Raw genomic sequence first — 27506 nt, 5'->3', positions numbered from 1 at the left:
GAAATGCAGACGTACACCCTGGCTGATGTGAATCGAACATCCTGGTTATAGTCAGACAGCCAGAACTGGGTGGGCCTTGAGGGTGTGGGAAGTTCCTTCATCCATCAAATGTTTATTGAGGCCTCTTGTGTGCCAGGCCCCATACTGGACATGGAGATAGCTTTTGAGGAGCTTTTACTCTGGTCTGGGAATCAGATGCACATAATTATAACACATGGAGCTTGGTTCTGGGGTGGCACTAAGGACAGAGCCTGTAGGAGGAATGTACAATCTAACTTGGGGCTCGGCTTCAGGGCTGACTTTTAATGAAAAATTTTCATTCCTTGGCACGGAATCCTCAGCAGTGAAGCCCGGATGCGTCTGGGAAAGGTGGAGAGTTCCTTTGGGTTGAGTTATCATAATGCTTTGCACACATGGTCTGTTTGCACTATGCCCACCATCCAGAGCATCAGCTGTGGGCAGGCCTGGAGAACCCTCTTCTTCGCCTGCTCCTCTGCCCAGGCGCACTGCAGCCGTGGTTTTCAGCTTCTTGTCAGAACTCCGAGTTCCCATGTTAATCATAACAAGTGTGTTCCTGGAGGAACTGGCCTGGCTCTGGCCAGCAAGCCTTCTCTCCTGTCTTGATAACATCTGTACCAAATTTTCTCCCTTTATATAATTAGGCCTGTTGGTATTTGCTTTGAGTATGACTGGTATCTCTGAAATTTCAGGCCCCAAAGTATGAGCTGGGGCCTAGGATGGTGGGAAAACCGAGCTTTCATTGGTGAGATTTCAGGTTTAGTTGAGAGAACCAGAGATGGTACACCAGCTACTGTTTGCATGAGAAATGCACAGCAGCCCCCCAGCTGGTGGGAGTGGGAATCCCTACCTTGCCCAGGGAGCAGTTCTGGGTCAGGCCTGGTAGATGGAAGAATGCAGGGTGATCCCTTCCTCCCCTCCCTGCCTTTCTTCACCCCACATCCTCCCGCCCCACTCCGTCTGTGGCCCTGGAGTGACAGAACTCAGCAAACAGGAAAAGATGCGCTAACTGCAAAGAAATGCAGTGAATCCAGACTTAACCCCAAAGCCAACCTCAGAGCGTCGGGGTTTGGAGTCTTGCTTTGAGATGCCCGTCATGGTCTGGCTATGTCCGAGCCAGAGGAGCTGTTTGGGGTATGAGATAAAAAGAAGAGCTGGGCTTGGGGGAGTTGGTTCTCTGTAGTCAGCTCCAATCAGAAAGGAAGCATTAGGTTTTGCCTACCCGCTGCCTGTCTCTGGAGTGAATTGTATCTCAGTGGTGACTTCATTTCCCCTAACAGTTTCCACAAACTCTCTGGACGGTTCCAGCGAGTACGCCACACTGATTGTGGTGTGGGAGCTTCTGATATGCTTATTTGCAGTTTCCCTTTGGGAGTCTGGAGGCCCCAGATGAGTGATAACTGGATGATGGAACATTTGCTAGGGGAAGGGGAATGCTTTTCTTTTTTTTTAAGATAAGGTTTAATCCCGAGCAGAAGGGATGTTTCCAGATGCCTGTGTGGTATCAAGCAGTGATGTGTGGGTGCAGATCCCCTTCTCTGTGACTCTGGGGGGTATCCCCAGTTACTTAGACCCCCCTCCCAAGTTGAACTCTTGCTTCTTAAAGGTGCTTCGGGACCTGTCTAAGGGTAGGGTGGGCTGGTGCGAGGGGGATCTGTCAGCCAGAATACTGACCGCCACTTTCCTGTTTTTATTGGAGCAGTGATACTCATAAGATTTTATTTGAATAGAAGGGCTTTTCCCCAGTATAAGTAGTTGGTTAGGTCATTATGTGTCTTCTCTTCTTTCCTAAATGGCTGTAGCTTTCTTGGGGAAGGACCCTTGTCTTGTTCAGTGTTGCAGGATCCAGAAACCTAGTTCAGGACTGGAACAGAAACCTATTCCTGTCACTTCTGCCCACACAGTCCCAATGCCTTCAGGACCATGACCATACCCCTTCGCTTGACTTTTCAGACTCTCAGCATCTAGTTCCAGATGAATCCTTGTCTCTTTTCTCTCCTTTCCCCCAATGTATCCTTCTCTCTATCCACCTGAACTAACAGGTTAAATGCCAGAGCTGGGGTTTAAGCCCAGTTCAGTTTAACTCTGAACCTCACGTATATCTTACTGTGCCTTCCCCGAGTCTTTCGTGGACTCTGCATTCTTCCCGGGATTTGGCACAGTGATTGGTGTGGGGTAAACCCCAGGTAATGTGCATGGGATGTATGAATGGCAGGTCCTAATAAGTGTTCGATTTGCACTTGCTGGTTAATTTGGGTGCATGTGGGTTTCTCCCCAGTTACATTGCTGACTAGGGAGGAAGTTCTGTCCACAAGGCCAGAGGCCACTGAGTGTCTGTCTCCTCTCTCCCCTCTTCAGTGTCTCATCATTGGCGGAGGACCTTGTGGTCTGCGTACTGCCATTGAACTTGCCTACCTGGGGGCCAAAGTGGTCGTGGTGGAGAAGAGGGACACTTTCTCCCGGAACAACGTGCTGCACCTCTGGCCTTTCACCATCCATGACCTGCGAGGCCTGGGAGCCAAGAAGTTCTATGGGAAGTTTTGTGCCGGTTCCATCGACCATATCAGTGAGTGGAGCCAGTGGTGGCACCCCATCTGGGGAAGGGGCTGACCTGGGGTGGGGTATTTCTCCACATTGTGGAATCCCCAGGATATTCCATGTTGCAAGTCTCTGGGGGCTCCTCACATCCAACCGACAGACATTTAGTGCCAGACCCTGTGCTGTGCCCACTAGGCTGGAAGCACCATGAGGCCAGGGGCCATGGTATGTCTTCCCACAGCATCTTTAGGGCATAAAATGGTGCCTGACACATAGTAGATGCTCAGTGCACTTCTGTTGAGTGAATGAATGAATGAAATATGGTAAACAGAGGCAGAGGTAAGTCATATAGTTTACACTCTTAGGGAAATCACTGAGATTCTGTCAACAATAAATTGTGCTGTAATAGAATAATCAGACTTGCCAGAGGCGCTTAGAAGAGGGAGTCACATAAAGCCACCCAGTGGGCCAGATTGCCAAGGGGTCTCTTGGTTAAAGGAATCTGGGACATGGAGTTGCCAGTCTAGGGAACCAGGGAAGGATTTAGAGCAGAGGAATGACACCGTTAACAGATCCTGCACCAGGTTTCCTTGAGCTTTAGAAAGAGAGAGGCCATCCTGATGGGGGTCCCTCCAGAAAAGGAGGGGGATTGGGAAGGTGGATTTTGGGTCGTGGGCCATCCCTGAATGCTTAGTAGGGTGAAGTGGGCACTGAGGCGCCTCCTGCACTGATGTTACTTGGGTCTCTTGAGGCAAGGTCTGTGCAGGCAGGCTTTGGGAGAGAAGTCTCCCTCCTCCTCATGCTTTACAGGGAAGAGGTCTTTTTTTTTGTTTTTAATTCATTTGGCTGCACCAGTCACTTACATCACTCAGGATCTTTAACTGTGGCATGTGGGATCTAGTTCCCTGACCAGAGATCAAACCCGGGCCCACAGCATTGGGAACCTGGAGTCTTAGCCACTGGACCACCAGGGAAGGAGTCTTTAGTCATTTTATATACAGCAATCATAACTCGTAAAAGTCAGGGAAGTTACTACTGTGGGGAGAGTTAAGGGTTTGAATAGATTTGGGTCCATTTTCTGTGTGACTTGGGTCAGATTTCTCACCTTTCTCCAGCCCCAGTTTTGTCTCCCCTAAATGTGATCAATGCCTGCTTACCAAGAGAGCTGAGAGGATTGAATGAGGTCACGTGTGAAATGTGTTTATCACTGTGCTTGGCTGGTCTAAGTGTTCAGGAAGCGCTTTGCATCCAGCGGGGTACAGTGAAGAAGAAGCAGCCGGGATCCCCAAATTCAAATAAATTCAGAGCTGCAATCTCTCAACCAGTGAGTGGAAGGAGAACCCTGAGACCCATGCTTTTATGAGGACAGGCACTGATGGGAAAAGGGTGTGGGGCTGGGATGAGAACAACTGGAGAGAATTATCAGCCAGACAGGGTGTAATTTAGTCAGATACAGGAGACCTTACCAGCAGTGGCCCAGGGTTTGTTCCCGCCCTAGGATGAGAAAATTCCAAGACTCCATTGGAAAGAAATTTGGATTTGCCCAGAAGGCTGCAGTGTCAGCTTTCCGGATATTCCTTACCACCCACGGATGTTGGTATGTTGGTATGTTGGTACCAGTTTAGAATGACAACATTAAGCACCACTTTCCCATCGAGCCTTCTTGAGAGGCAGAGCTGATCACCAGGAGGCCTCAAGAAGGCCTTTCTAGCCAGGGGGCCCCTCACTGCTCCATTGATGGGGCCCCCACTTAACCCCTGGTTCTTGTGTGTGGAAACACGGGAAGGACTCTGAAACTGAGATTCAAAGTTCAGAGTGATTGTTGTCAAGGGCAGCTCTAATACGTGTGAGAAGGGAGGCAGGGAGAATTTATTGAGTACCTACTGGGTGCCGAAACCAGATAGACTAGGAACCTTGAAACCATGAGGAGAAGCCTACCCGCCCCCATGGCCTATTTCCTGGCATGGATTCTTTAAGCACCAGCTGATTGGCTTCCTTTCAAACTGGCCATGGTCTCCAGCCCCAGCTCTGACCTGGTCTTCAGCTTTGCTCAGCAGTTTTCCGCTGGTCCTGTGTCAGCATCCTTCTCCAGCTCCCACCATGGCCGTCCCAAGCCCCCACCACAGCCTCCTCATTCTGAGCAGATGGCCTCCCTCCATCCGCTTCCCTCCAACGCTCTGCAGAAGAGAAGCCACTGGCGGGAACTCCCCCTGCCAGTCCCTCTGCACTCTCCTCTCCCCAAGTGCCCTTTCCTTCCTCTCACCCCAAAGTCAGAGGCAGAACTGGTCACTTCCTATCCAACCTTAGAGGCTCTCAGTTTCTTTCTCGCTTTTTCCCCCTGCCTTTGCCTCACTCAGCCCCTCCAGTCCTCTGATAGAGCCCATTACTTGTCTTCACCTCAAAGTACTCATTCTAGAAAGAGGCGACTTAGACTTTGCCTCCACTTTCCACTCATGCCGGCTTCCACTGTGGTCTGATTTCTCCCCAGTACTGTGCTAAAGGGATTCTCTCCAGAAGCGTCCCTACCTCCCATGCCCTGGCCTCCTGCAGTCTTCATATTATTACTCTCTCCATAGGACCTAGTATTCTTGGTCCCTCCTCCTTGGCTTTCAGGTCTGCAGCTCAGACCCTGTTCTGCCACCCCGCTGGCCCCAACTACCAGGTCCTGCCCCGTTCTCTTTACCCATGTTTCCTCCATTAGTTGGGGTTCCATATCTCCTGGGCCTGGTATGGCACTGTGCAATGGTAGATGTTCAATAAATGTTCAAGGAGTGAAGCCCACAAAATGCAGAGGGACCCACAGGTAATCTGAAACTTTGTGCTCTCAGAAGTGTATTTGGAGGCATGCCCTTTTGTGCTCAATGGCAGGGGCAAAATGGAAAAACAAAGAGCCACTCATTGGGACAGTTTGGGAGAGTGGGTAGTAGGTGGAAAACATGAGTCTAACTTTGTGGGGAGGATTCCCCACTCCACCCATTACCAGGGATGGCTGAGAGCTTAGGCAGAGTAAGCCATTTACTCTCTGACTGTACATATTAACTCGTTACTCGCTGTTTACTTCTCTTTCCATCTTCGTTTTGTCAAACCCATAGCCCAGCTCAGGAAGGAGGCAGAAAAGAGAGTCACCCTCATGATAGCAGGTGTCATCCGCCTGACAGCTAGAGCACAGTCTTGGAGTCAGACAGATCTGGATCCACATTCCAGTTTTGCTTCTTTGTGAGCCTGAGCAAGTCACTTAGCCCTATTGAGCCTCAATTTTTCACCTCTAAAACGAGAGTAATTATCCCAAAGGGCCACTGTAAGGGTTAAATGAGAAAGCAGTGGAAGGGTTAAATGAGAGAACACAGGGTGCTTGGCACATAATTAGTGCTCAGTAATGATCATTATGGGCACAGGCATACCCTGGAGAAATTGCAGGTTTGGTTCTAGACCATCACAACAAAGCAAATATTGAATAAAGCAAGTTACATGAATTACAGTGCATGTAAAAGTGATGTTTACACAATACGGTAGTCTATCTAGTGTGTATGCATATGGAATTAGGTGTAAAAAATGTAAATACCTTAATGTAATGTATTTACCTTAATGTAAATGTAATGTAAATACCTTAATTTAAAAATATTTTATTGCTAAAAAATGCTAACCATGATCTGAGCCTTCAGTGAGTTGTAATCTTTTTGTAATAGTAAACATCAAAGGTCACTGATCACAGATCACCATAACAAATACAATAATAATGAAAAAGTTTGGAGTATTTCTAGAATTGCCAAAATATGACACAGAGACACAAAATGAGCAAATGCTGTTGGAAAAAATGACACAGGTAGACTTGTTGGACACAGGGTTGCCACAAATCTGCAATTTGTAAAATACATAATATCTGGAAAGTGCAATAAAGCAAAGTGCAATAAAATGAGATATGCCTCTATGTTGTTATTCTCAGAAATCATATGGTAATTAGATAGTGTTCTGCATACAAGAGGCACTCAGACATTGTTAATGACAGTTCATCTCTTTCAACTTCCTTTCTAACAGGTATTCGTCAGTTGCAGCTCATCCTGTTCAAGGTGGCCTTGATATTGGGGGTTGAAATCCATGTGAATGTGGAGTTTGTGAAGGTTCTAGAGCCTCCTGAAGATCAAGAAAATCAAAGTACAGTATAATTTTCCTTTTGGTCTAGAAATCAGATATTGTGAAATGGAAACAACATTTGCAACTCCCAGATGATGATTCTGTAATAATTATTCTGGGGCTGTTTGACATAATTCCATGAAAGGATATTTTACTGTTTTGGATCATTGCTGTCACTTTAGGTTTGTTCTTCAGCTCACAGGGGATTTATTAGAGACGTGAGTTTGATCTCTGGGTAGGGGAGATCCCCTGGAGTAGGAAATGACAACCTGCTCCAGTATTCTTGCCTGGAAAATTCCATGGGCAGAGGAGTTTGGTGGCCTAGAGTCCATGGGGTTGCAGAGTCAGACGCAGCTGAACACACACGCACGTTAAACCTGTAATTTGGTTACCCTGTCCCTAGGAGGCAGTACTTTGACAGATGAAGTCTAAGTAGTGAGTGGGAAAGAAAACATAGATTTGGTTATCTGATAAAATTCATCCACATGCTCTTCAAGCTGTGTGTACACAGAGAGATATGTGCATACACTTACTGTACCTGTATGATATTTTAAAATCTAGTAAAGAAAAATGAAGTTTTGATAATAAATGTGAGATAAATGTTTGAAATATTATTTGGTCTATAATATTTTTTAAGCTTTATTTAAAAATAATTTATAAACCATAAAATTCATCCATTTTAGGTATGTCACATTGAACAATTTTTCTCTTGTTCCTTTTAGTATTTTATAAAAATTCTGATCTTTTATGTTCACCATGGCCAGAGTTTGTTCATGATGCCTCTATATCTTAATATCAAACTCTTCTGCTGCTGGACAGGGCTTTCAATTCTGGGTCCAGTTTTGTGTCAGAGACCTTGTAGTTTCACACATAGGTTACAATCCTGATTTCTCCTGTCCTTTGCCCAGAATATTGACATTTTAGGGGAGACATTAGTTGGCTTTTGTGGCAGGACAATATGTGTGATTTGACTCACGTCAAATTATGTGCTCTTAACCTTTCCCAGATCCCTGTGTGCTGAGCTTAGTTGCTCAGTTGTTTCTGACTCTTTGTGACCCCATGGACTGTAGCCCGCCAGGCTCCTCTGTCCATGGGGATTCTCCAGGCAAGAATACTGGAGTGGGTTGCCATACCCTCTCCAGGGTCTCAAACCAACCCAGGGATCAAACCCAGGTCTCCCGCATTGCAGGCAGGTGCTTTACCTTCTGAGCCTCCAGGGAAGCCCAAGAATACTGGAGTGGGTAGCCTGTCCCTTCTCCAGAGGATCTTCCCAAACCAGGGTATCCTGAACTGCAGGCAGATTCTTTACCAGCTAAGCTACCAGAGAAGCCCTCCCAGATCCCTAGTGGGTGTTAAATTCTAATTATGGGTAACCAGCAAGATTTCACCTGAGAGTTGTTTCATAGACTCCCAGCCTTGATAGAAACCAGTAAAACCAGGCATGGAATTGGCACTGCTGATTTACCTTTTCCTGGACTGAACTGAAACTAAGCCAGAAGGGCTCCAAATACAAGTGTGAATCTGAACAGTCTGGGTCTGTCCTTTGGAGCCTCTATCTGGGGTGCCTGTACCTGGTGGCATTGTCCATTTCTCATGGCCAACACAGGGAGGGGCATGTAATCACTCTGTCCTCCCATCTCTCACTGCCAACTCATCTCATTTTTCTGTCCTGGCAGAAATTGGCTGGCGGGCAGAATTTCTCCCTGTAGATCACTGTCTGTCGGAATTTGAGTTTGATGTCATCATTGGCGCAGATGGCCGCAGGAACACACTGGAAGGTGATGACTCTTCTTGGGGCTGAGAATGGAGGGATGGGGGTGGGAAAGGGTGTATCAGGAAAGGCATGGAGAATAGGTGTAAGATGGTAGGTGCCAAAGCTGGATTGGGGGTCTTGATAGAAGGGCAAACTGCCCTGCTCTGCTTGAGGCTGAGTATTTAGAGAAAACCACTTAATTCTCTTGGAAGCTCTGTAATTTGTGAAGAATAGGACCTCTCAGAACATTGCTATAAGGACTGGTCTAAGACTCATATGTAACCATTCTTTTTAAAGGTTAAACATCATGGAAATTAAAAGAAAAAATCAATATACATTTATTGAACACCTGCTAGTGTGCAAGCCAGGGTGCTAAGTACTTTCATACTTCTTCCAACTAAGAGAATCATTTTATACTGTTGATGGTATTGGTTTACTGTGAAGTAGAATACACTAGGAGGAGGACCTCATCTCTTCTCATAACTTTACAGCACGCTCACTGCTGGGTAGTAAGATAAGTTTAGCCCAAACTGTCAAGGAATAAAACCACACCTCTCTGCTTCTAAGTTTGGAAGCATAACACGTTTTTTAGGGGAGAATCTAGAATCTATTAGGACCCTGGTTTGAAGGCCAACTGGTCCCACGTGGCATCTCTTGGGCTGAGGACAGGTCTATTTTTCAAGCTTGCCTTGCTCAGAGGCTACAGCCTGCAGATGTCTGCCGGGGAGGGCGCCTGGGGACAGAACACCCTCCCAGAACTGGGGTTGACCTGCCAGCCCTCAGGAAGTGTGGTCCTCCTAGCCAAGGCCCTTCCCTCCTACTCTACAGTGCTGTTCCTTTCCTCTCTCCACTTCCACACCCACTTCCCCACCCCAAGCAAGCAATATTGGATACCGATCAAGAAAATGTTTAAGCTGCCCACCTGAATGTTGTACTGTTAGTTTATGAGGTCATTCTGATGGTTTGTAAGTCTGAATATAAAAGTCCAGGATCCACGCCCACCTTGAGGATGGTTTGACATTTTGTTAACATAAGTAGGGCAGGAAGGGGAAGAACCATCTGAGCAACTTAAGACCAGGTAAGCAGACGAGATCAGACTTCTCAAGGCACCGGGGCCAGGTAGTTTTTTGTCGTGGGGACTGTCGTGTGTGTGGTAGGATGCTTAGCGGCATCCCTCACCTCTACCCACTAGATACCAGCATCGCCCTTAGTCGTAGCAAGCAGAACCGTCTTCACACTTGGCCAAACGCCCACTGGGGGGCAAAATCACCTCCAATTAAAAAATACTAGAGACTATTGGCCATTATTGACCACTTCCACAAAGGTCTAATGAAGAACCAAAATGAGGGAGTGTTGAACAGAAACTCAAGATGTTTAGTCAAAGAGATTTTCGGCAAAGAAGTTTGGAATCACCACGCTAGTGGTAGGAACCTGCCTGCCAATGCAGGAGACACAGGTTTGATCCCTGGCTTGGGAAGATCCCCCAGAGGGAGGGCATGGCAACTCCACTCCAGTATTCTGGCCTGGAGAATCTCCTGCAGGGAGAAGCCTGGAGGGCTACAGTCCATAAGGTCACAAAGAGTGGACTGGAGCAATTTAGTATTAGCATGAGTCTTAGCATATGCAAAGGGGAGGGGAATCCCCACTGGTGCTGAAGACAGTGGTTATGTCTGCTAGCAAGATAAATGCCTTGAGTTAAGCAAAGTAAACAGCAGTCAGTACCTGGGGCTGGGGTGGAAAGGAAATTCTGGACTGAAGGAAAAGACAAATGCTAAAAAGTAAGAGGATTAGAAGGTGGTGGTCCATTGAAATGGGACCACCTGTTGGTGATCCTGTGTGTAATCCCCCGTGATATTGTGATTTATAATAAGGCAAATATATCTGGGTCTTTGTCCCCTTTCTGGCACAGCTCCCCAAACCCTTGGAATTTCCTGAGTGATGAGAGCAAGAAGAGCATCTTTTGTTATGATATTTGTCTGTGGTTCCTGAAAACATTTCAGAGCCATAAATGTGAAATGGTTGTGTTGTTATTCATAACGAGCTCCTTTCCACCACACCTGAGTGTATGTTAATAAAGTGAGTTTTGGAAAGCACCTAAGAAAGGGAGGGGACTGGTTGCCAGGAGAGCCAAAAAAAAATGATTAGAGGGTTGGAACTTTTAATCCTATCCCCTGACCTCATGGGAGGGGAGAGAGGCTAGAGATGGAGCTCATTGACCAGTGATTTAATCACTCATGTGTCTGTAATAAAGCCTCCATTAAAAAAAAAAAAAGGAAAGGAAAGGGTGTGGAGAGCTTCTGGGTTGGTGAACAAGCGGAGGTTTGCAGAGAGTAGAAAGTAGCGTGCTTGGAGAGGGTATGAAAGCTCTGGCTTTCCCTACACCTTGCCTAAGCATCTCTTCCACTTGGCTGATCCTGAGTTATTCAGTAAGATATTCTCTGAGCTCTGAGAGCCACTCTGGAAAAATAATAAAACCTAGGAGGGAGGTCTTGAACCTACAATCTAGAGCTGGTTAGTCAGAAGCATTGGTGACGACAAGGGCTTGTAACTGGCATCTGAAATAGAAGACTGTCGGTGGGACTGAGCTCTTAACCTGTGGGATCTGACCTTATCTCCGTGTAGGTACTGTCAGAATTGAGTTGAAGTGTAGGACACACCACTGCTATCCTGAAATTGCTAGTTGGCGTGTGAGGGAAAAGGAAAAAACAAAACAAAACAACAACCACATTGTAATTGGATGCAGAATTCTTACGGCCATTAAAAAAGTGATTTCAATGCACATCATTGAAAACTATAAGAACCTCAATTAGTCACTGAACTAAAACAATTGCAAGTTAGAATTCCATCTATCCATTATACATATATGGAGTGAGTACTAAATGCCAGTCACTGTGGACTGGAGACTGAAAGAGAATTTGTTAAAAATCTTTGTCCCACAGGAATTCAATCTCATAATTCTACTTATCAAATGGGGAAAAACATGAAATATGCTAACACAGTAGTTTTAATTATGTAAGTTTAAATTGCCTGTGGGTCTTTCATGAGCCTACCTTGCAGCAATGTCTATATCTGCTTCTTCTAAAGATAATCTCTCCATGGGTGGTGGTGAGGGATGGGGGGGTGGTTTCAGGATGGTTCTAGGGCATTACATTTATTGTGCACTTTATTATTATATCCACTCTACCTCAGATCATCAGGCATTAGATCCCAGAGGCTGGGGACCCCTGTTCTAAAGGATGAGCCCTGTGATTGTCCACTGGAGAAGCACACTGTTGTTTTGGAAGCCTAACCAGGAAAATTGGTCCCAGAAATTTGGGGGAAGGAACAGGTCCCCCTGAGAAAGGCCTCCAGTGGGTTTCTTCCTCAGGGACAAATCTTAGCATTTCTGTCTGCCTTTATACTCTAGATCCAAAATTCTGGTTTCACTGTCCCATGGGCCATCTGAGAGTAGCTTTCTCAGTATCTTTTCCAGTTTTCACATCAAATCCAGAAGAAAGACTCACTTTTCCCTTTTCCTCACACAGGGTTCAGAAGAAAAGAATTCCGTGGGAAGCTGGCTATTGCAATCACCGCCAACTTCATCAACAGAAACAGCACAGCTGAGGCTAAGGTGGAAGAGATTAGCGGTGTGGCTTTCATCTTCAATCAGAAATTTTTTCAGGATCTTAAAAAAGAAACAGGTTGGACCTTCACCTTTCTCCAAACCAGGCTATTGTTCATGCTTCTCTGTTCTGTATAGGGGTTGGAGTGCGGTGGAATGGGGAGGGGTGGGGGCACTTGGCTTTCCTAACTCTTGGGACCGAGAGACTCATTCTGGTAAAGTGGAAGCAGGGGTTTCTCTTTAGGATAATAATGGACAGAATTCCTTCAGGGACAGGAAGGATTCTTGAGGGAAATTTCTAGATGTTGTACATGAAAATAGATAACCATTTATATAATGGTTAATAGATAACCATTTATTTAACCATCTATACGCAGGAGACATTTACTGATTGCCTGTCATATTTGTTCTTGTTCAGTCACCAAGTCGTGTCTGACTCTTTGTGACCCCATGGACTGCACCATGCCAGCCCTCTCTGTCTCTTACCATCTCCTGGAGTTTGCACTCAATTTCATGGGATACACAGTTGAGGTTGACATGGTCTCCTCCCAATAGTGGCTCCTTGTCTGGGGAGAGACAGCCGCATAAACCATCCTAAAATAGGCTAGTGAATCTATGCCCTAAGTCAGTGTGGGGTTCCAGGAGCGCTCTGATGAGGAACCAGTAACCTGTAGGTGGTCCAGAAAGAGGCATAGGTGCTTTTATCAGTGTGCCAGCTGCCCTTCCCTCCAGGGATGGTCAGGGATGTGGAGGGAGGGTCACGACACCCAACCATGGGACTTGGAGAAAGGACTCATTCATTTCCTCAACAAATATTTATTGAACACCTACCATCCATTTTCCAAGGGCATGAGATAGAGGGGTTAGCAAAACAAACAAAAATCCCTCTTTCAGAGTTTATATTCTATAGGTGTTGTGGGGGTGGGGGGTGACCATCAATAGTCAAATCAATTACTAACATGTCATATGGTCTGTAAGTATAGTGGAGAAAAAATCATGCAGGGTGAGGGAGAAGCGTGAAACTCCTGTTCCAAATTGAGTAAAATTCAGATTTTTTTTCCTTTCTTTTTAACCTGACTTTGAAATATATATATGTCTCCTTGAAAAGGCAGTGTAGCAATGTTAAATAAAACTTTTATACTAAAAATAAATCATTAACACCCAGCACCGCCTAGCCCAGGAACAATCATTTTCATGTAGTCCTTTTCGGTACTTCTCCACTGGCATCCTTACTTTTTGCATGGCTGGAGCTTTCACCATAGTGTCAATACTGTTATTCTGCTTTTCTAATTCAGCATCACATTTTAAATGTTGTCCATGGTCCCCAGTCCTCCTGACAGTCAGGTTTGTTTGGAATAGCTCATGCAGTGCATATATTGTCACTCACTGCTGAAGCATTTAAACCAGGGGTTGGCAAACCATGACTTGCCATGCATTTTTGTATTGCTTTCAACCTGAAATGATTTTAATATTTTTAAATGGCTGTAGAAATATCAAAAGAGCAAATTTAAAGGAAAAATAAAAAATTTATGAATTCAAGTCTCATTGTCCATCAATAGAAGTTATTAGAATGCAGCCAGGCCGGTTTGCTTACCTTGGTGCCATGAGGGCTTGCAACACAGACCAGATAGCCCTCAAAGCCCCAAATATTTACTCTCTGGCCCTTTATGGTAAAAGTTTGCAGACTTCTGATTCAAACTTTTCAGTTATTTACTGTTACTGATAAAGCTGCTGTTGGATTATTTCCGTAAGGTCCTTTTCTAGGAATGGGATTAGTTATTGAGCCAGACTCTGCCTCTCACTGGCCAGTGATGTGTGTCCACTGCATGACCTTCTGAGGGTCACCACAGTGGCATTATTTTTTAAAAAAATATTTCCTCCCAGCATATTATGCCCTTTTGAATGATTTAAGAATTCTCCCGCCCTCCCTTCCCCTCAAACACCAAGACAATAAACCAACCACCAAATATAAATTATAACAGGATGTTGAGTGTGTTTTTCCAAATATTTCAATGAGTTCCTTCACACTTTGTTGCGGTCGTCACCTTTGGCCTTTTTTTGACAACAGTGCCCTCACAGAGTGACAGCAGTGAATTTCCTGGATCCTCTGGGGGGCCCTAGGCATGGATGGCTGTTTCCTATTTAACAGTAATAAAGGGGTTTCCATGGTTACCCAGCACGCCTCTGTGATAACTGCTAAGTTGCCTTAAACCTGTTCCTTTTTCTCCTAAGAAGCCACACCAGTGGTTCTCAAACGTGAGGGTGAATCAGAATCACCTGTAAGGCCTCTTCAAGCACAGATTGCTGGCCAGACCCCCCAGAGTTTCCCATTCTGTAGGCTGGGGTCAGGCCCCAGTTATTTGCATTAACAAGTCTTCAGGTGATGGTGCTGGCTAGAGAGCCTCCTTTGAGAAACACTGAGCTAAGCTGTTATTTTATGGCATTGTTTTAAATGGAGAAACCTAGCCTAAAAAGTCTTTCGCAGTTGGTGGAAAGTACAAAAAGATAAAATCCAGTCCTCTGACTTGCTCTACCAGAGCCACCTGGGTTTTCACACGTAACAGGAGGATGGTAGAAATGTCTCTTCGGCTTTGGAGAATTCACGTAGCTCTTGCATTTCTATTGACATGGAGGAAACGGTGGATGGGACTTGGATTCAGACACACTATGGTTCAAATCCTGGTTCTGTTGCCACTTAACTGCCGTGCCACGAACAGCACTGTGCCTTTCTGCACCATGTGCTCAGCTCTGACTTGGAAATACTGGTCCACAGCCCCAAAGAGCTTTGTGAGTTTGAAAAGAAATAGAGGCTTAATCGTATTGCATTATATAAATACATCAAATCAGTATGTTGAACATCTTAAACCTGCACAAAGTTATATCTCAATTTAAAAAGAAAATAGTATCTTTGTGGGACTACGAAGGCTGTGTTGACTTGGGTAAATTCCGGCACTCGACTTTATCTTTGCCAGCCTTCTATATCTTCAAAACTTGTCTAACACAAATATTTTGCAGATAAATAATGAGACCTATAATGAGACAAAGCAGGACTCCTAACACACAGTAGGCGCTGAAGAAGTAATATTGTGTCCATAACCTTCTCTTTTCAGGGATTGATCTTGAGAACATTGTTTACTACAAGGACTGCACCCACTATTTTGTCATGACTGCCAAGAGGCAGAGCTTGCTTGACAAAGGTGTCATCATTAATGTATGTATCTCTTATCTCTTGGCTGTGTATGGATCCTGTCTTTCCCTTTGGGACCTGGGCTGGCAGCATCAGCGAGTGTGGGAGTAGAAACTGAGTCGGGATGTGGGGTGGGGACTGTAGAGGAAGGCACCACCCCCCACCAAGTCCTCCTTGGTGGCGCATGAATGTTGGATGGAGGAGCCCACACTAACAATAAGAGGCAGGGGTGTTCCTGCAGAGAGCTGGATGAGGGGGTTGCTGAGATTCTCACCCAGGTGTCAGTGAGGGTCTTTACCATGTGTCTCATTTACCCCTCCTTCTTTTCTGGGCTGTCACACATAATTTGGAGGCAGATAGTGGTTCGTTGTCCTAGTGGGACATGGGCACATTTACCTGTGAATTTCACCCTGTGGCCCCATTGTCAAGGTCTGGGGGAAAGCGTTATTGTAGTCAAGAAGACTCAAGTTGAATCTTGGCTCTGCCATGTATTAACTCAGGACTGTGACTAAGCTGCTTGTCTTCTCTGAGCCTCAGTCTTCTCATCTGCAGAATAGGAATAATAGTTTCTATTTAAAAGGATTGTTCAGAGGAATATATTTTAAAACGTATGCAGAGCACTGACATGTTGCAGGTTTGTAGATTCCCTCCGCAACTTCTCTGCCTGGTTTGCTGCTGCTTCTAAGTCTCGTCAGTCGTGTCCGACTCTGTGCAACCCCACTGACGGTTTGGACACCTGCTTTTTTGACCTGCTGTCCTTCCTGGCCTCTGCTTCCTGCTTTTTCACCTTCCTGCTTATACAGAGAGCAGGGCTGCAAGGAAAGAGCACATGGAGTGACCGGCCCTGGGCTGACAGCTTCTTTGATCAGGTTTCAATCCTTCCAGAGCCCTGGTTGCTGCCGCCACTGCTGCTATGGCCTTAAGATAAGGATCATGCAATCCAAGGTCAGCCTGCTCTCAGGGGGTCGGCCTATAGCCCAGGCAGCATGGTGACCATTCATTGATGCTTGTCAGAGAAGAATGCGCCTATCCTCATGCCAGCTTGTGCTGGCAGCCCGCTGGGCGGCTTTAGTAACCCAGCCCTCCCCTGGGCCTCCTCTGCATTAGCTCAGGGCTTTGCTGAGAGCCTGAGTTGCTGGACAGGAGGCTGGGAATGGGAGGGGGGGTAGTGAATGAAGCCAACTTAGCCCAGTCAGCGGATGTGGGTTTCAACATCTGGTGCCCCACTACTGACCCGGTCTGGGGGAGGTAAGGCCGTGCCCCCTTTTTCCCTCTGCTCCACAGATGTGCCTCCCAAAATTACCTCCTCCATTGGGATGCCTGTGTCAGATAGTGAAGGACTATTTAGGGCCCCAGGTGCAGGTACAGTGGGTACCTTGGCTTGGAAGGAGCTACACAAGTTCTTCTTAGCCCATCTCTGGGGAGTCAAGCCAAGTTTGAATTAGGGTTCCCATGTCACTGGCTGAAAACTCTGGCCTTCTGGGATGCTGAGGTTCCTCCTGGTCATCCCAGGGTGTTTGTCCTGGCCACAACATGTTGCTCACGGTGACTTGAGTTTTTGGCATTGCCAAAGCCCCTCCATGCTACCCTCAGGCTCTGTGCCATGGCACAGGTGGGTGGGAACTTTGAGCTTTGGTCCCATAATTACTGCAGGAGCTGGGGGCCCATGGTTGTCCCCATCAAGGCCTTCCTTCTGCCTCAGAGCATCTGGGAGCATCATCTGAGCTGGTGCAGAGGGTGCTTGAGATATAAGACATGAACTCTAGAAATTGGAGGCCAGACTGGACATGGGAGAGCTAGACACCATTTGGTTCAGGGGTCCTGCATGGAGTCTCCAGGTGTCCAGCCAAGCTCTATAGTATTTGCACAAGCCGAGAGCTGACCTGTCTACCCCAATCTACTTAAATTGCCCTTGTTTACTTGCTCCCAGAGGAATGGCAAATCTTGTTTTCTTGTCTGTATATGGGCCAGCATCTTCCTTGAGATACATAATGTGTTGAGTGAATGTTTGCTGAATGACTAACTGACCTGCTTCCCCATCTATTCCTGCTGATCTCTGGGCCTTTTCCCGTGACTACCAAAGGGAGAGTAAAGTTTCTCCTATAGGAGCCCTGCCTCTGGGCTCTGAGCTGCGTGTGTCCCTCCAGGCCCCCGCCTCTCTGACCTATGAACAAGCAGGCTTGGTCTTAACCCCAGTAGAAGGGAGCTTGGAGGCCTAGAGTGTGAGGTGGACAGATGCACATCACAGTTGGTCTCCCTGTGTGGAGTCCGCCCTCATCTGAAGCCGTGAATAGGTGTTGCCTAACCTTCTTTTCTGGTCTACAGCCTCCTTCCACCTCTACACCTGTTGGATTCCCCACTCTTCTTTCATGTTTCCTGCTTCCCTCTCTCCCTCCCCACCTCCGTCTAGGACCCAACTTGTCTTCCCTAGGCCTGTGCAAAATGAGGCCCAAACTCACCTCCTTCCTGTGTCTTCATTTGGCTCTCCTTCCTCGGCCCTACCCTCTTTCTTATAGCCCCATTCCCACTTTTTTCCTCTCATCCTGTACTCGCCTGTTTCCTACAAGTCTGTTCTACCATCCACCCTCTCATCTGGGACCTCCAGCCCAGCAAGACCCCTTGGCTCCTCCCAGCAGCCCTGGGGGAGGTGGCTGTCATCCCAGCACAGCGGGGGTCTGCCCTTTGGCCAGGTCCCCACAGTCTTGCATGTGGCATCAGCGCCGGGTGCCACCTTCATCATACAGTGTCCACATTCATCCATCACCCAGTCCTCCATAACGGTGCTTGTGGCACGTTTTGAAGAGGGTATATTTTTGAGATTTCTCCATTCACCCTCCCATACCCTCAGGGAGGAGAGTGATCTTGTGATCTAAGAATAGGTATGAGAAAGGAAAGCCAGTAATAGGAGCTCCAGCTGTGACCCGACAAAAGGCTCTTGGGCCAACTCTGGGTTCAATTTAGTTGACGTGGTTTGGATGTGGAAATACTGGAATTTGGGGGAAATCATGGCTGTTGGGAAAACTGCCACAGTAGGTCGCTGTTTGTGGTTGAGGCTGTGCCATCTAAGACCTTTGTAAATGCTCATGCCGTTACTCTTGGGGTGTCGGGGATGCACTTCAGCACATACTGCGGTTTGGCCGTTATTACTTACTACAGACTGGAATCTCAGTCATTGTAAACTTCCCAATTCCTAGGCCTTGGGCTAGGGAGCCATGTACACACTCTCATTCAGTTCTCACATGGTTCTATGGAGTAGATTTTGTTAATCTCATTTTGCAAACTCAAATTTTACAAATAAGAGTACAGAGACTCAGAAAAGTTCATTAACTTGCCCAAATTTACAGTCAATGCAATCAATAAACAGAGATGGAATCTGACCTGTTGATCTCACTCACGCAAGGCCCATGTTAGTCTTACACACTAGTCCTTGCCCGCGCCCCAGGGGTTTACATGTTCTGTGTCACCTTTTGGGAAAGGTGGTCTTTTCGTTTCTGCAGCCACACTATGAGCAGATTTGGCTCTGGGAGATGTCCTGGAGATCATCGCCAGTGTCCCTCCAGGGGGGATATCCTAGTCCTCTAAGCTCAGGGTTGTCTACCTCCCAGTGGGAAAGTGCAACATTAACACTCTAAGAGCAAAGCAGGGCCCTGAGGAGCCCTTAGCCTCTTGAGAAAAGGGGTAACTGACCTTGGAGAGAAACTTTGAGAGTTATGCCAATTACCCGTTTCTTTTTCAGATTTGTTTGCCACAGCATTTCTGGGCCACATTAGCTTAGCTTAGTCCATCGTAAAATCACTCCTACTCACTTGCTTTTTTGTCTTTTAATTTTACTGAACGTTATCATAAGAACCAGCCATATGACATATGCTTCTGCACTTCTGCAGGACCATTATTTACACTGTTCATTACAACACACTGCTCTCTGTCAAAATTCCTATGTCAGACAGTTCTTTTAGAATTTAGTGCCAGGAATAAATTGCCTCCCCTAGGAATGTCTATGCTTCCTTCTTTCTGATAAGGAAAGCCCTGTAACATATCTCATTTCCCTTTTGCCTTGGATGCCAGGAAGCTCAAAGCCAAATGTGACGCTTAATCATAACTCTCAACATTCCAGATGACTGGTTTGGTTCCTCTTTGTTCCCTGGGCCCCAGTTTTCCAGTTCTCTCTCAATTAGCCTTTCTGCAAATCCATTCCAAGTCCTTTCGCAAAGAAGTGGATATGACTCCTTGCCCTCTTGAGGGGCAAGTTGCTACGCTGTGCTCCTGTTCTTTCCCCCAGGACTATACCGACACAGAGACGCTGCTGCGCGCGGAGAATGTGAACCAGGACAACCTGCTTTCCTACGCACGCGAGGCTGCAGACTTCGCCACCAATTACCAGCTGCCGTCTTTAGACTTTGCCATGAACCATTACGGGCAGCCCGACGTGGCCATGTTCGACTTCACCTCCATGTACGCCTCCGAGAATGCGGCCTTGGTGCGCGAGCGGCAGTCACACCTGCTGCTCGTGGCCCTCGTGGGTGACAGCTTGCTTGAGGTACCTCCTGCGTTTGGATTCCCCTGCTTCCTGCTGGAAGATAGATCCCCCACTTTGCTTTTCTAACTGGCAGCATCTGCTGTCCTGAAGCCCAAGGAAAGGACAGGCTCTCAGCCAATTGGCAGGACTCTGACGAACCCATCCTGGCCTCAGAGCTTGCCCTTTGACTAAATTCAGAGGAGTCAACTCTGCCTATGTACCGGCAGGAACACTTTCCCTTGCCCTTCTGGTTTCTTCTGGGCTGGCTTCTCGGTTGGAGCACAAAATTTAGCCGCCCTAGTCTGGACTTCATGGGCCATCCTTCTTAGAGCTTGTAGATCCTGAGACTTCTTCCTCCAGTCTGTGGATCTCTGTGGACTTTCAGCATAGAGTTCATATAGGAGCAAGAAAGGAGTGTTGGCTCCAAAGTCCATGGCCTCCTTGCTCAAAATTCTTCCCAGAAAATCTGCAGATGCTAGCATTCTTAGATTAAATGAATGCTTTCAGGAGGGAGAAATTTTTATCTTAATGTAAGCACTGACCAAAAAATGCTGATGCATGTATGCCACGTTAGCATCAAATTTCAAACCATGCTTTGGGTGCACATGGAGCAGTTTAGTTAGAACTTAGCTTCGTGAATCCACGCTTGTTCATCCCGGTGTGCAGACTCTGACCTAAGCTCCTTGCGTAAGCCCTCAGCACGCCCTGTGCTGCTGTCCCAGTCCTCCTTCCCAGCTTTCTCTCTCAGCACTCTCCTCCCACGCTCTCTGCTGCACCCAAACCAGACAGGCTGTTCTGCCATCAGGCTCTGTTATTTTCCTACCACCAAGCCTTTGCTCTCTGTTCCGGAATGGATCAAGATCAGAATCCTATCCATTCTTTAAAATCGGCATGAACGTACCTCTTCTATGAAGTACTCTTTGATTATTTCTGTCTCCCTCCCCCAGGGTGGGTGGGAATCTGCCTCTGCCTTTTTGAGCCCCCAAAGCAGTTATGCTGTCCCATGTCATAGCACCCTTGCGTAGACTGTATGCTACAGTTACTTGTGTTTGTGGTGAATCCCAGGGATGTGCCTGTCACCTCTCTGTCCTCCCAGTGCCTTCCATGGGCCTGGCAAACACCAAGTGCTGGATAGAATGGGATGGCAGGCTGGGAATCACTGGAATCAACTGGAACTTTGTATGTGTCTTTTGTAGCCATTCTGGCCCATGGGCACTGGCTGTGCCCGTGGCTTCCTGGCAGCCTTTGACACTGCATGGATGGTGAAAAGCTGGGACCAGGGCACTTCTCCCCTGGAGCTTCTGGCTGAAAGGTGAGTACTGACAGCAGAACCCTCAGCTGGAGGCAGGGCCGAGTCAAAATTCAGGCAGGAGAGGGAATGAGGCTGGATGAAATCTGGAGCCCCTACCCCGCTCTCTCTGCCTTCCTACACGTGGCCGATTTGACCTTCAGTATCCCCGTACCTCTGTCATGATCTACTTCCCTAGGGGCCAGGCTCTTAAGTCTTGGATGCCAAAGAGAAATCTTCATCTTTCAGGGCAGCCCTAAAGTTGGGGTTCTCAGCACTGCTGAGGAGCCAGAAGAGGTCTAGGGGAAGCTTGCATTGCAGCACTGAGTCCCACTCCGTGGAGGGTTGGGTGCTCTGACCTCCTAGGTCTCTTCCACTGCTGAGATCCTGAGCCTCCTCCCAGACCCCTGCTGTGGGCCACATGGCTGTGACAGCTGGTGGACTGGGAAAAGTCAGGGCTGGAGGGTGGGGACAGGCCTCTGCTGGTCTTGGGTGTGGAGACCTGTGGTCATGAGGGAGCAGCCACAGGAGGCTGAGTGGCAGTTATAGCAAAACCACAGGTCGCTGGGCTGCCAGCTGAGTCCCTGCCCTCTGCCCAGGGGAGGAGGCCAGCATCACCACCTCCCAGGCTCCCTCCTGCTTCCTCCCAACCCTGTTGACTCTCCCTTGCTTTATAAATCTCAGGAACCAGGAGGGCCAGGCATTGCTGGGAAGGGTTATGCAAGCACATCTAAGAAATTCTTGAGAACAGGGGAAGCGGGGCAGGGGCCGGGGAGTGGGGGAGGGAAGGGGTGGGACCGAAGGCCCAAGGTTGCAAGAGCAATCTTTGACCCCAGCTCTGCCTCCCTCCAGAGAAAGTCTTTACCGACTGTTACCTCAAACGACCCCAGAGAACATCAACAAGAACTTTGAGCAGTACACATTAGACCCGGCGACACGGTACCCAAACCTCAACTCAAACAACATCAAGCCAAATCAGGTAAGGCCTTGCCTGGAGTCCTGTCTGGGTCACTGTGCTCTGAGTGGTAGGAAGGGGTGGTCACCTAAAATCTTGGCACAGTCCTGGGACCGAGGTCACCAATGCCTCTTGGCCTAAAGGTGGGGCAGTTCCTCTCTCTAGGAAAGCCACAGGGTAGTCAGCATCTCTAGCCCACAGGAAAGAACTGGAACATGTAGGTGTGTGTCCACATATGTACACGTATTTACATGTTTGCTAGTCACTGAGCACACGCACTGCTGAGCATGAAGAGTGAAAAGTGTTAGTCACTCACTCATGTCCAACTCTTTGCGACCCCATGGACTGTAGCCTGCCAGGCTCCTTTGTCCGTGGAATTATCCAGGCAAGAATTCTGGATTGGGCCATTGTAGCCATTTCTGGATTGGGCAGCCATTCCCTTCTCCAGGGAATCTTCCTGACCCAGGGACTGAGCCCCAGTCTCTGCATTTGGACTTCCTAAGTGGCACTAGTGTTAAAGATCCCTCCTACCGATTCAGGAGACACAAATGAGAGGCGCGTGTTTGATCCCTGGGTCGGGAATATCCCCTGGAAGAGGGCACGGCAACCCACTCCAATATTCTTGTCTGGAGAATCCCATGGACAGAGGAGCCTGGTGGGCTACAGTCCATGGGGTCACAAAGAGTCTGACATGACTGAAGCAACTTAGCACATGCACTCCTGAACTGCGGGCAGATCCTTAATTGTCTGAGTCACCAGGGAAGCCCATTGCTGAGCATAGCTCTCTTGAATAATCTACTTGATTAAATATCAAGTCCTTTCCATCTGAGGTTCTAGAGTCTATTTTTTCTCTCTCTGACTTAGAGTCACACAAGCTCTGACCTCTTCAGTTAATAGCATAAAAATGGTGTGAATTTTAAAAATCAGCCAATTATCTATATTCACTCTTGACTTCCCCCACATTTGGGTGGATAACAGATTCATAGCTCTGTATTAGGTTGCTGGTTCCCTTGCCGAAGGTCGTGCCCTTCAGTGAGAGAGGAAAAGTCAGAGGCCCTGCGACTGGGATTTGGGGAAGAACTGGCAGACTGCTGTGTTCCCTCTCCCCCTAGGTGAAGCACTTGTACATTACTAAGGAGCTGCACCAGTATCCTCTTGAGAGGCTGGGCTCAGTGAGGAGATCCGTCGGCCTCTCCAGGCGAGGTAAGAGGGCCTCCTGGGACCCCAATGATCCAGTGACCTTGGCCAGGTGCCTCTCATCTCTGCCCTTCAGTTTCTTCACCTGTAAACCCAGGACAGGACAATACCAACCATAGTATCACGGGTTGAAGTAGAGGCAAGTGCTTGGTACATTAAAGTGAACTGGAATGACTTCCCTTGGACTTGCTTTTCTTCTCCTGTTTCCAGTCTGAGGAATCTTGACTCCTCAGTTAGATAACCAGCTCCACGTGCTTCGCTCTTTTACTGGTCTCCGGGGCCTGGCACAGCACTGGGCACAAGGCCGGCGCTCAGTGCAAAAGGAAAGGAGGGCTAAATGGCCAACTTCTCAGGGTCCATCCAGCTGTGCTCAGGTCACCATCCTGCTCAAAGAGGCACCAGTTGCCCAGACCTGTGTCCTGCCTGCCACTCCTCTCTGCCCTCCACATTCACACGCCCCACTGCTGCTGGCCCTTTGATAAACCATTTCACATAACATGGCAGCTTTTTCTAGATTCTTTGCCATGCCACAGTCCTTGTCTCTTCCCTGGAGACCTCCTTCTGTCTTAGACACTCTTCTAGAAGCAGTTCGTATGTACCTCCTCCATGACTCTCTTTGGTGAATTCCCTGGCACTGCCAGACTCTAGCAAACCTGCTCCCCTGGCACGGTTTCTCCATCACTGTCACCCACTAATGCGTCTGTCTTCCCCACAGGATAAATGTGCTATTGACAGAGTCTGTGTCTTCCTTACCCCTATGTTCCTGACCTCTAACCAGGACCTGGACAGAGTAGGGGTCTTAGGGACTCTTTATTGCAAGAGACCATGCTTCCTGTCCCAGCATCCTGATGCTCTCAATAGGACCCCCTCAGGGCTGTACCCGTGCCCACAGCCCCTCACTTCCGTACTTTTCCTCCGGGTCCCCACCCATGGTGGCAGATGGAGGGGGTCCCCAGGGTAGCTGCTGAGATTTCTGCAAAGCATTTCACCACTATGTCTCCTCCTGCTGCAGAGTCAGACGTCAGGCCCAGCAAGCTCTTAACCTGGTGCCAGCAGCAGACCGAGGGCTACCAGCATGTCAATGTCACCGACCTGACCACGTCCTGGCGGAGTGGCCTGGCCCTGTGTGCCATCATCCACCGCTTCCGGCCTGACCTGATGTGAGTCTGGGGCCCCGTTGGACCTGGCAAGCTCCTCACTTCTCAAGGGGACCCTGGAGACAAGGGAGACCAGGGCTGTTCTACATGCAGAATCCTTTGTTCAGTATTCTCTTCGCATACTTTGGATTTGAGTTTTTTCTTCGGTTTGTTCTCTTCCCTTTACACTGGTTACTCTGCCTGCAGCTTGTCTGATCTGTGAGGAGCTAAAGTGGCTCAGATTCACGAATTGATTGCACTTACATTCCAAACTCTCTTCTTTGGGGAAATTTGAGCATTTGCACCTTCAAGTTCTAGCCTCAAGAGAGGACTTAGAGGCAAGACTTAATTCTGGGGACCGGTTTGAGGTTTTACAGCCAAAAGAATTAGATTTGAGACCCAGATCTGTTAGCTGTATACTGTTGGGCAGGCCCCTTATCTTCTCTGAGTTTGCTTCTTCATCTATAAATTGGGAATAATAGCAAGGTCATTAGGAAGTTTGGATTATGTTTGTGGAAATGCTTTATGATGTCAAAAGCACTATATGTCTATTCTGTTGTTTTAAAATAAACTGCAGTGTAACCTCATACCCATGAGCAAATTTGTCCAGAAGGCTGGATGGCAACCTAGTAAAGGTACCCAACTGGTACCTTTAAGAATGAAGTTGCCTCAAGAAGGGGACAGGGCTCTCGCTTGTTACTTTATATAACTTGATTCTTTTATTTACCAGAAGCTCGTATTAGTTTTGTAATTAAAAGGAAAAGAATATAAGGGAACTACTTAAAAATAAAATAGCTCATAGATTTTCCAATCATTTTCTTATGTTTTCAGCCCAGTGACATTCTCATGGCCCAGATCTAATTTGGTCCCTCCCTGAGTGAGAACGGGGTTTACTTCTTCTGGCTGAGCCCCGCTAAGGGGTCGGGGGTGGTGGTAGAGGGATCTGAGCGGGAGCAGTGTCCCCTGCAGTGCTCCTTACGGCTGAGGTTGTTCAGCTCTTCATCCCTCTCCATCCTCTCCCTGAACTTCACTTCATTCTGATTCTCTAGCAACTTTGACTCTTTGAATGAAGACCACGCTGTGGAGAACAACCAGCTGGCATTTGACGTGGCGGAGCGTGAGTTTGGCATCGCCCCAGTGACCACAGGCAAAGAGATGGCATCGGCCCAGGAGCCTGACAAGCTCAGTATGGTCATGTACCTCTCCAAGTTCTACGAGCTCTTCCGGGGCACCCCTCTGAGGCCTGTGGGTAAGGACCTGCTTTTGGACGAGGCTTTCCCTTCCCCTGAGCCATCTCTGCTCTGCACCTACATCTCGCTGCTCTTCACACTGGTGGCCTCTGTTCTGGGGCTGACCCCTGCCCTCCCTTTGCTTTTGAGCCTAAATAGGGGTGGACCCTGTGCCCGGGTTCTATTCCCCAGGAGAAGGAAATGGCAACCCACTCCAGTATTCTTGCCTGGGAAATACCACAAATGGGAGGAGCCTGGCAGGCTAGAGTCCATGGGGTCGCAAAGAGTCGGACACAACTGAGTGACTAACACTTTCTGTGTATACAAGTGGGTCCTGTGTGGCAGGTGTCACATGGCGCTGGTCTGCACCTGCCCTTGTCACTGGGAGTTCACTGACAGAGTGGCACAAGCTCCCTACACAGGCCCTGGCAGCTTCAGTTGGGGGTGAGGGAGTTACTTTGGAGGGACTTTGTCTCAGTGACACCCCCTGGGAGCAGTGGCAGGATCCGAATCTGTCTTATTTCCTAACAGATTCTTGGCGTAAAAACTATGAAGAGAATGTCGACCTCGGCTTGGCCAAGTCATCCATTCCTCATCACTATCTCAACCTCACGTTTCCGAGGAAGAGGACTCCGCGAGTAAGTTTCAGTCTGGGGTTGTTTAATCTCTCTTTGCACGTGGATGGGGTGAGGGGAAGGGAAATGCCACGGGCTGGGTCTGTGCTGATAAATTACACAGATTGCACACTCATGGAAGACATGAGTAGGATTCAGTCAACTTCCCTTGCACCATTTAGCCAGCTTCAAAGCCTTCAGTGTGGTTATAGGAAGGGCAGGGTAGAGAGTGAAGAGGACATGCCAGTGAGTATTTTTTAAAGTAAAGCAAATTAGCTCTGCCTCCTAAGCAGGGAGGAGGAGATGATATCTCACTTTGCTAAGCAGTTTAGATCAGGAACATGATGGCCCTTTAGTAGCAGAGGTGGATGAAGAGGCTACATTTACACATTCTGTTCCATTCTTTTTTGTTTTAAATTCATTCATTCAACAAATGTCTATTGGGCCCTACTTCATGCCAACTTTAAAGCTGAAAGTTTTGTTAGTTTTTGAGGGGAGCAGATATACAGAGATGATTAATAAGTGGGCCGTTGCCTTTAAGGAGTTCAGAGCCTAATAAAGAGGTTCCCAAACTTTCCTGACTCAGTGGCATCTTTCATGTCTTAGTCACTTTTTTCACACTGCTCCCAGATCAAAAGAAATACCTAAAAGTTTCATTTGTTAAGTATTTACATCCAAATATAACTTGGTAGGGGTGTTTTGCAAGGTATATGACAAGCATCACCATGCTTCCCTAGAAAATTTAAAATATCCTGCAGCTCCTCTGTGAATTCACTTTGGTCCCTTGGGCATGCCTTGGTACATAGTTTGGAAACCCACAGGCCTAGTGAGAAATTACAATTTTTAAAAAATTATTTTATTTTGGTTGTGCTGTGTCGTCATTACTACACGTGGACTTTCTCTAGGTGTGGAGAGTGGGGCTGAGGTGCTCTTTGTCGTGGTACTTGGGCTTCTCTTGTTGCGGAGCGTGGGCTCCAGATCATGAGGACTCGGTAGCTGCGGAGCGCAGGCTTCGTTGCTCTGCAGCATGTGGGATCTTCCCAGACCAGGGATCGAACCTGCGTCTCCTACACTGGTAGGCAGACTCTTCTCCACTGTACCACCAGGGAGTCCAAGAAATTATAATTTTATATGAATGGCTACATATCCATGGAAGGTATAACACAAGTTGCTTTGATTGATGTGCCCATTTTATAGATAAAATGTGGAGACTCAGAGACATTAGGCTGTAAGGGAGCATGCTAAGCTTACCGTCCCCCCTCGCCCTCACTCAGCAGAGGACTGCAGGCCTCGACACTCGTCTCCGTGTCTCTGGATCGTCGACAGGCTCTTAACTGCTGACC

General features: G+C 47.7%; 1 protein-coding gene across 21 annotated transcripts in view; it reads left to right on the top strand.

The window, feature by feature from the left end:
- MICAL2 (microtubule associated monooxygenase, calponin and LIM domain containing 2) overlaps positions 1-27506 on the top strand; it is a 240860-nt gene that overhangs the window by 92593 nt on the left and 120761 nt on the right. For 19 of the 21 annotated variants that reach the window (XM_086340019.1, XM_086340017.1, XM_086340018.1 and 16 more), the window contains exons 4-15: positions 2377-2584; positions 6592-6708; positions 8364-8465; positions 11965-12120; positions 15152-15252; positions 19508-19765; positions 20941-21056; positions 21885-22011; positions 23100-23190; positions 24197-24344; positions 25370-25569; positions 26081-26187. In XM_086340019.1, the coding sequence (XP_086196145.1) occupies positions 2377-2584; positions 6592-6708; positions 8364-8465; positions 11965-12120; positions 15152-15252; positions 19508-19765; positions 20941-21056; positions 21885-22011; positions 23100-23190; positions 24197-24344; positions 25370-25569; positions 26081-26187 (1731 nt within the window). The remainder of the gene's footprint in view (positions 1-2376; positions 2585-6591; positions 6709-8363; positions 8466-11964; positions 12121-15151; positions 15253-19507; positions 19766-20940; positions 21057-21884; positions 22012-23099; positions 23191-24196; positions 24345-25369; positions 25570-26080; positions 26188-27506) is intronic. The other 2 variants (XM_086340006.1, XM_086340013.1) reach the window with 1 other exon arrangement.

Source organism: Bos grunniens, chromosome 15 (genome assembly GCF_055505025.1).
Source record: "Bos grunniens cultivar Pamir isolate PY7600 chromosome 15, Bosgru_T2T1.0, whole genome shotgun sequence".
Classification (NCBI taxonomy): Eukaryota; Metazoa; Chordata; class Mammalia; order Artiodactyla; family Bovidae; genus Bos; species Bos grunniens.
This window is presented reverse-complemented; position numbering and strand designations above follow the sequence as displayed.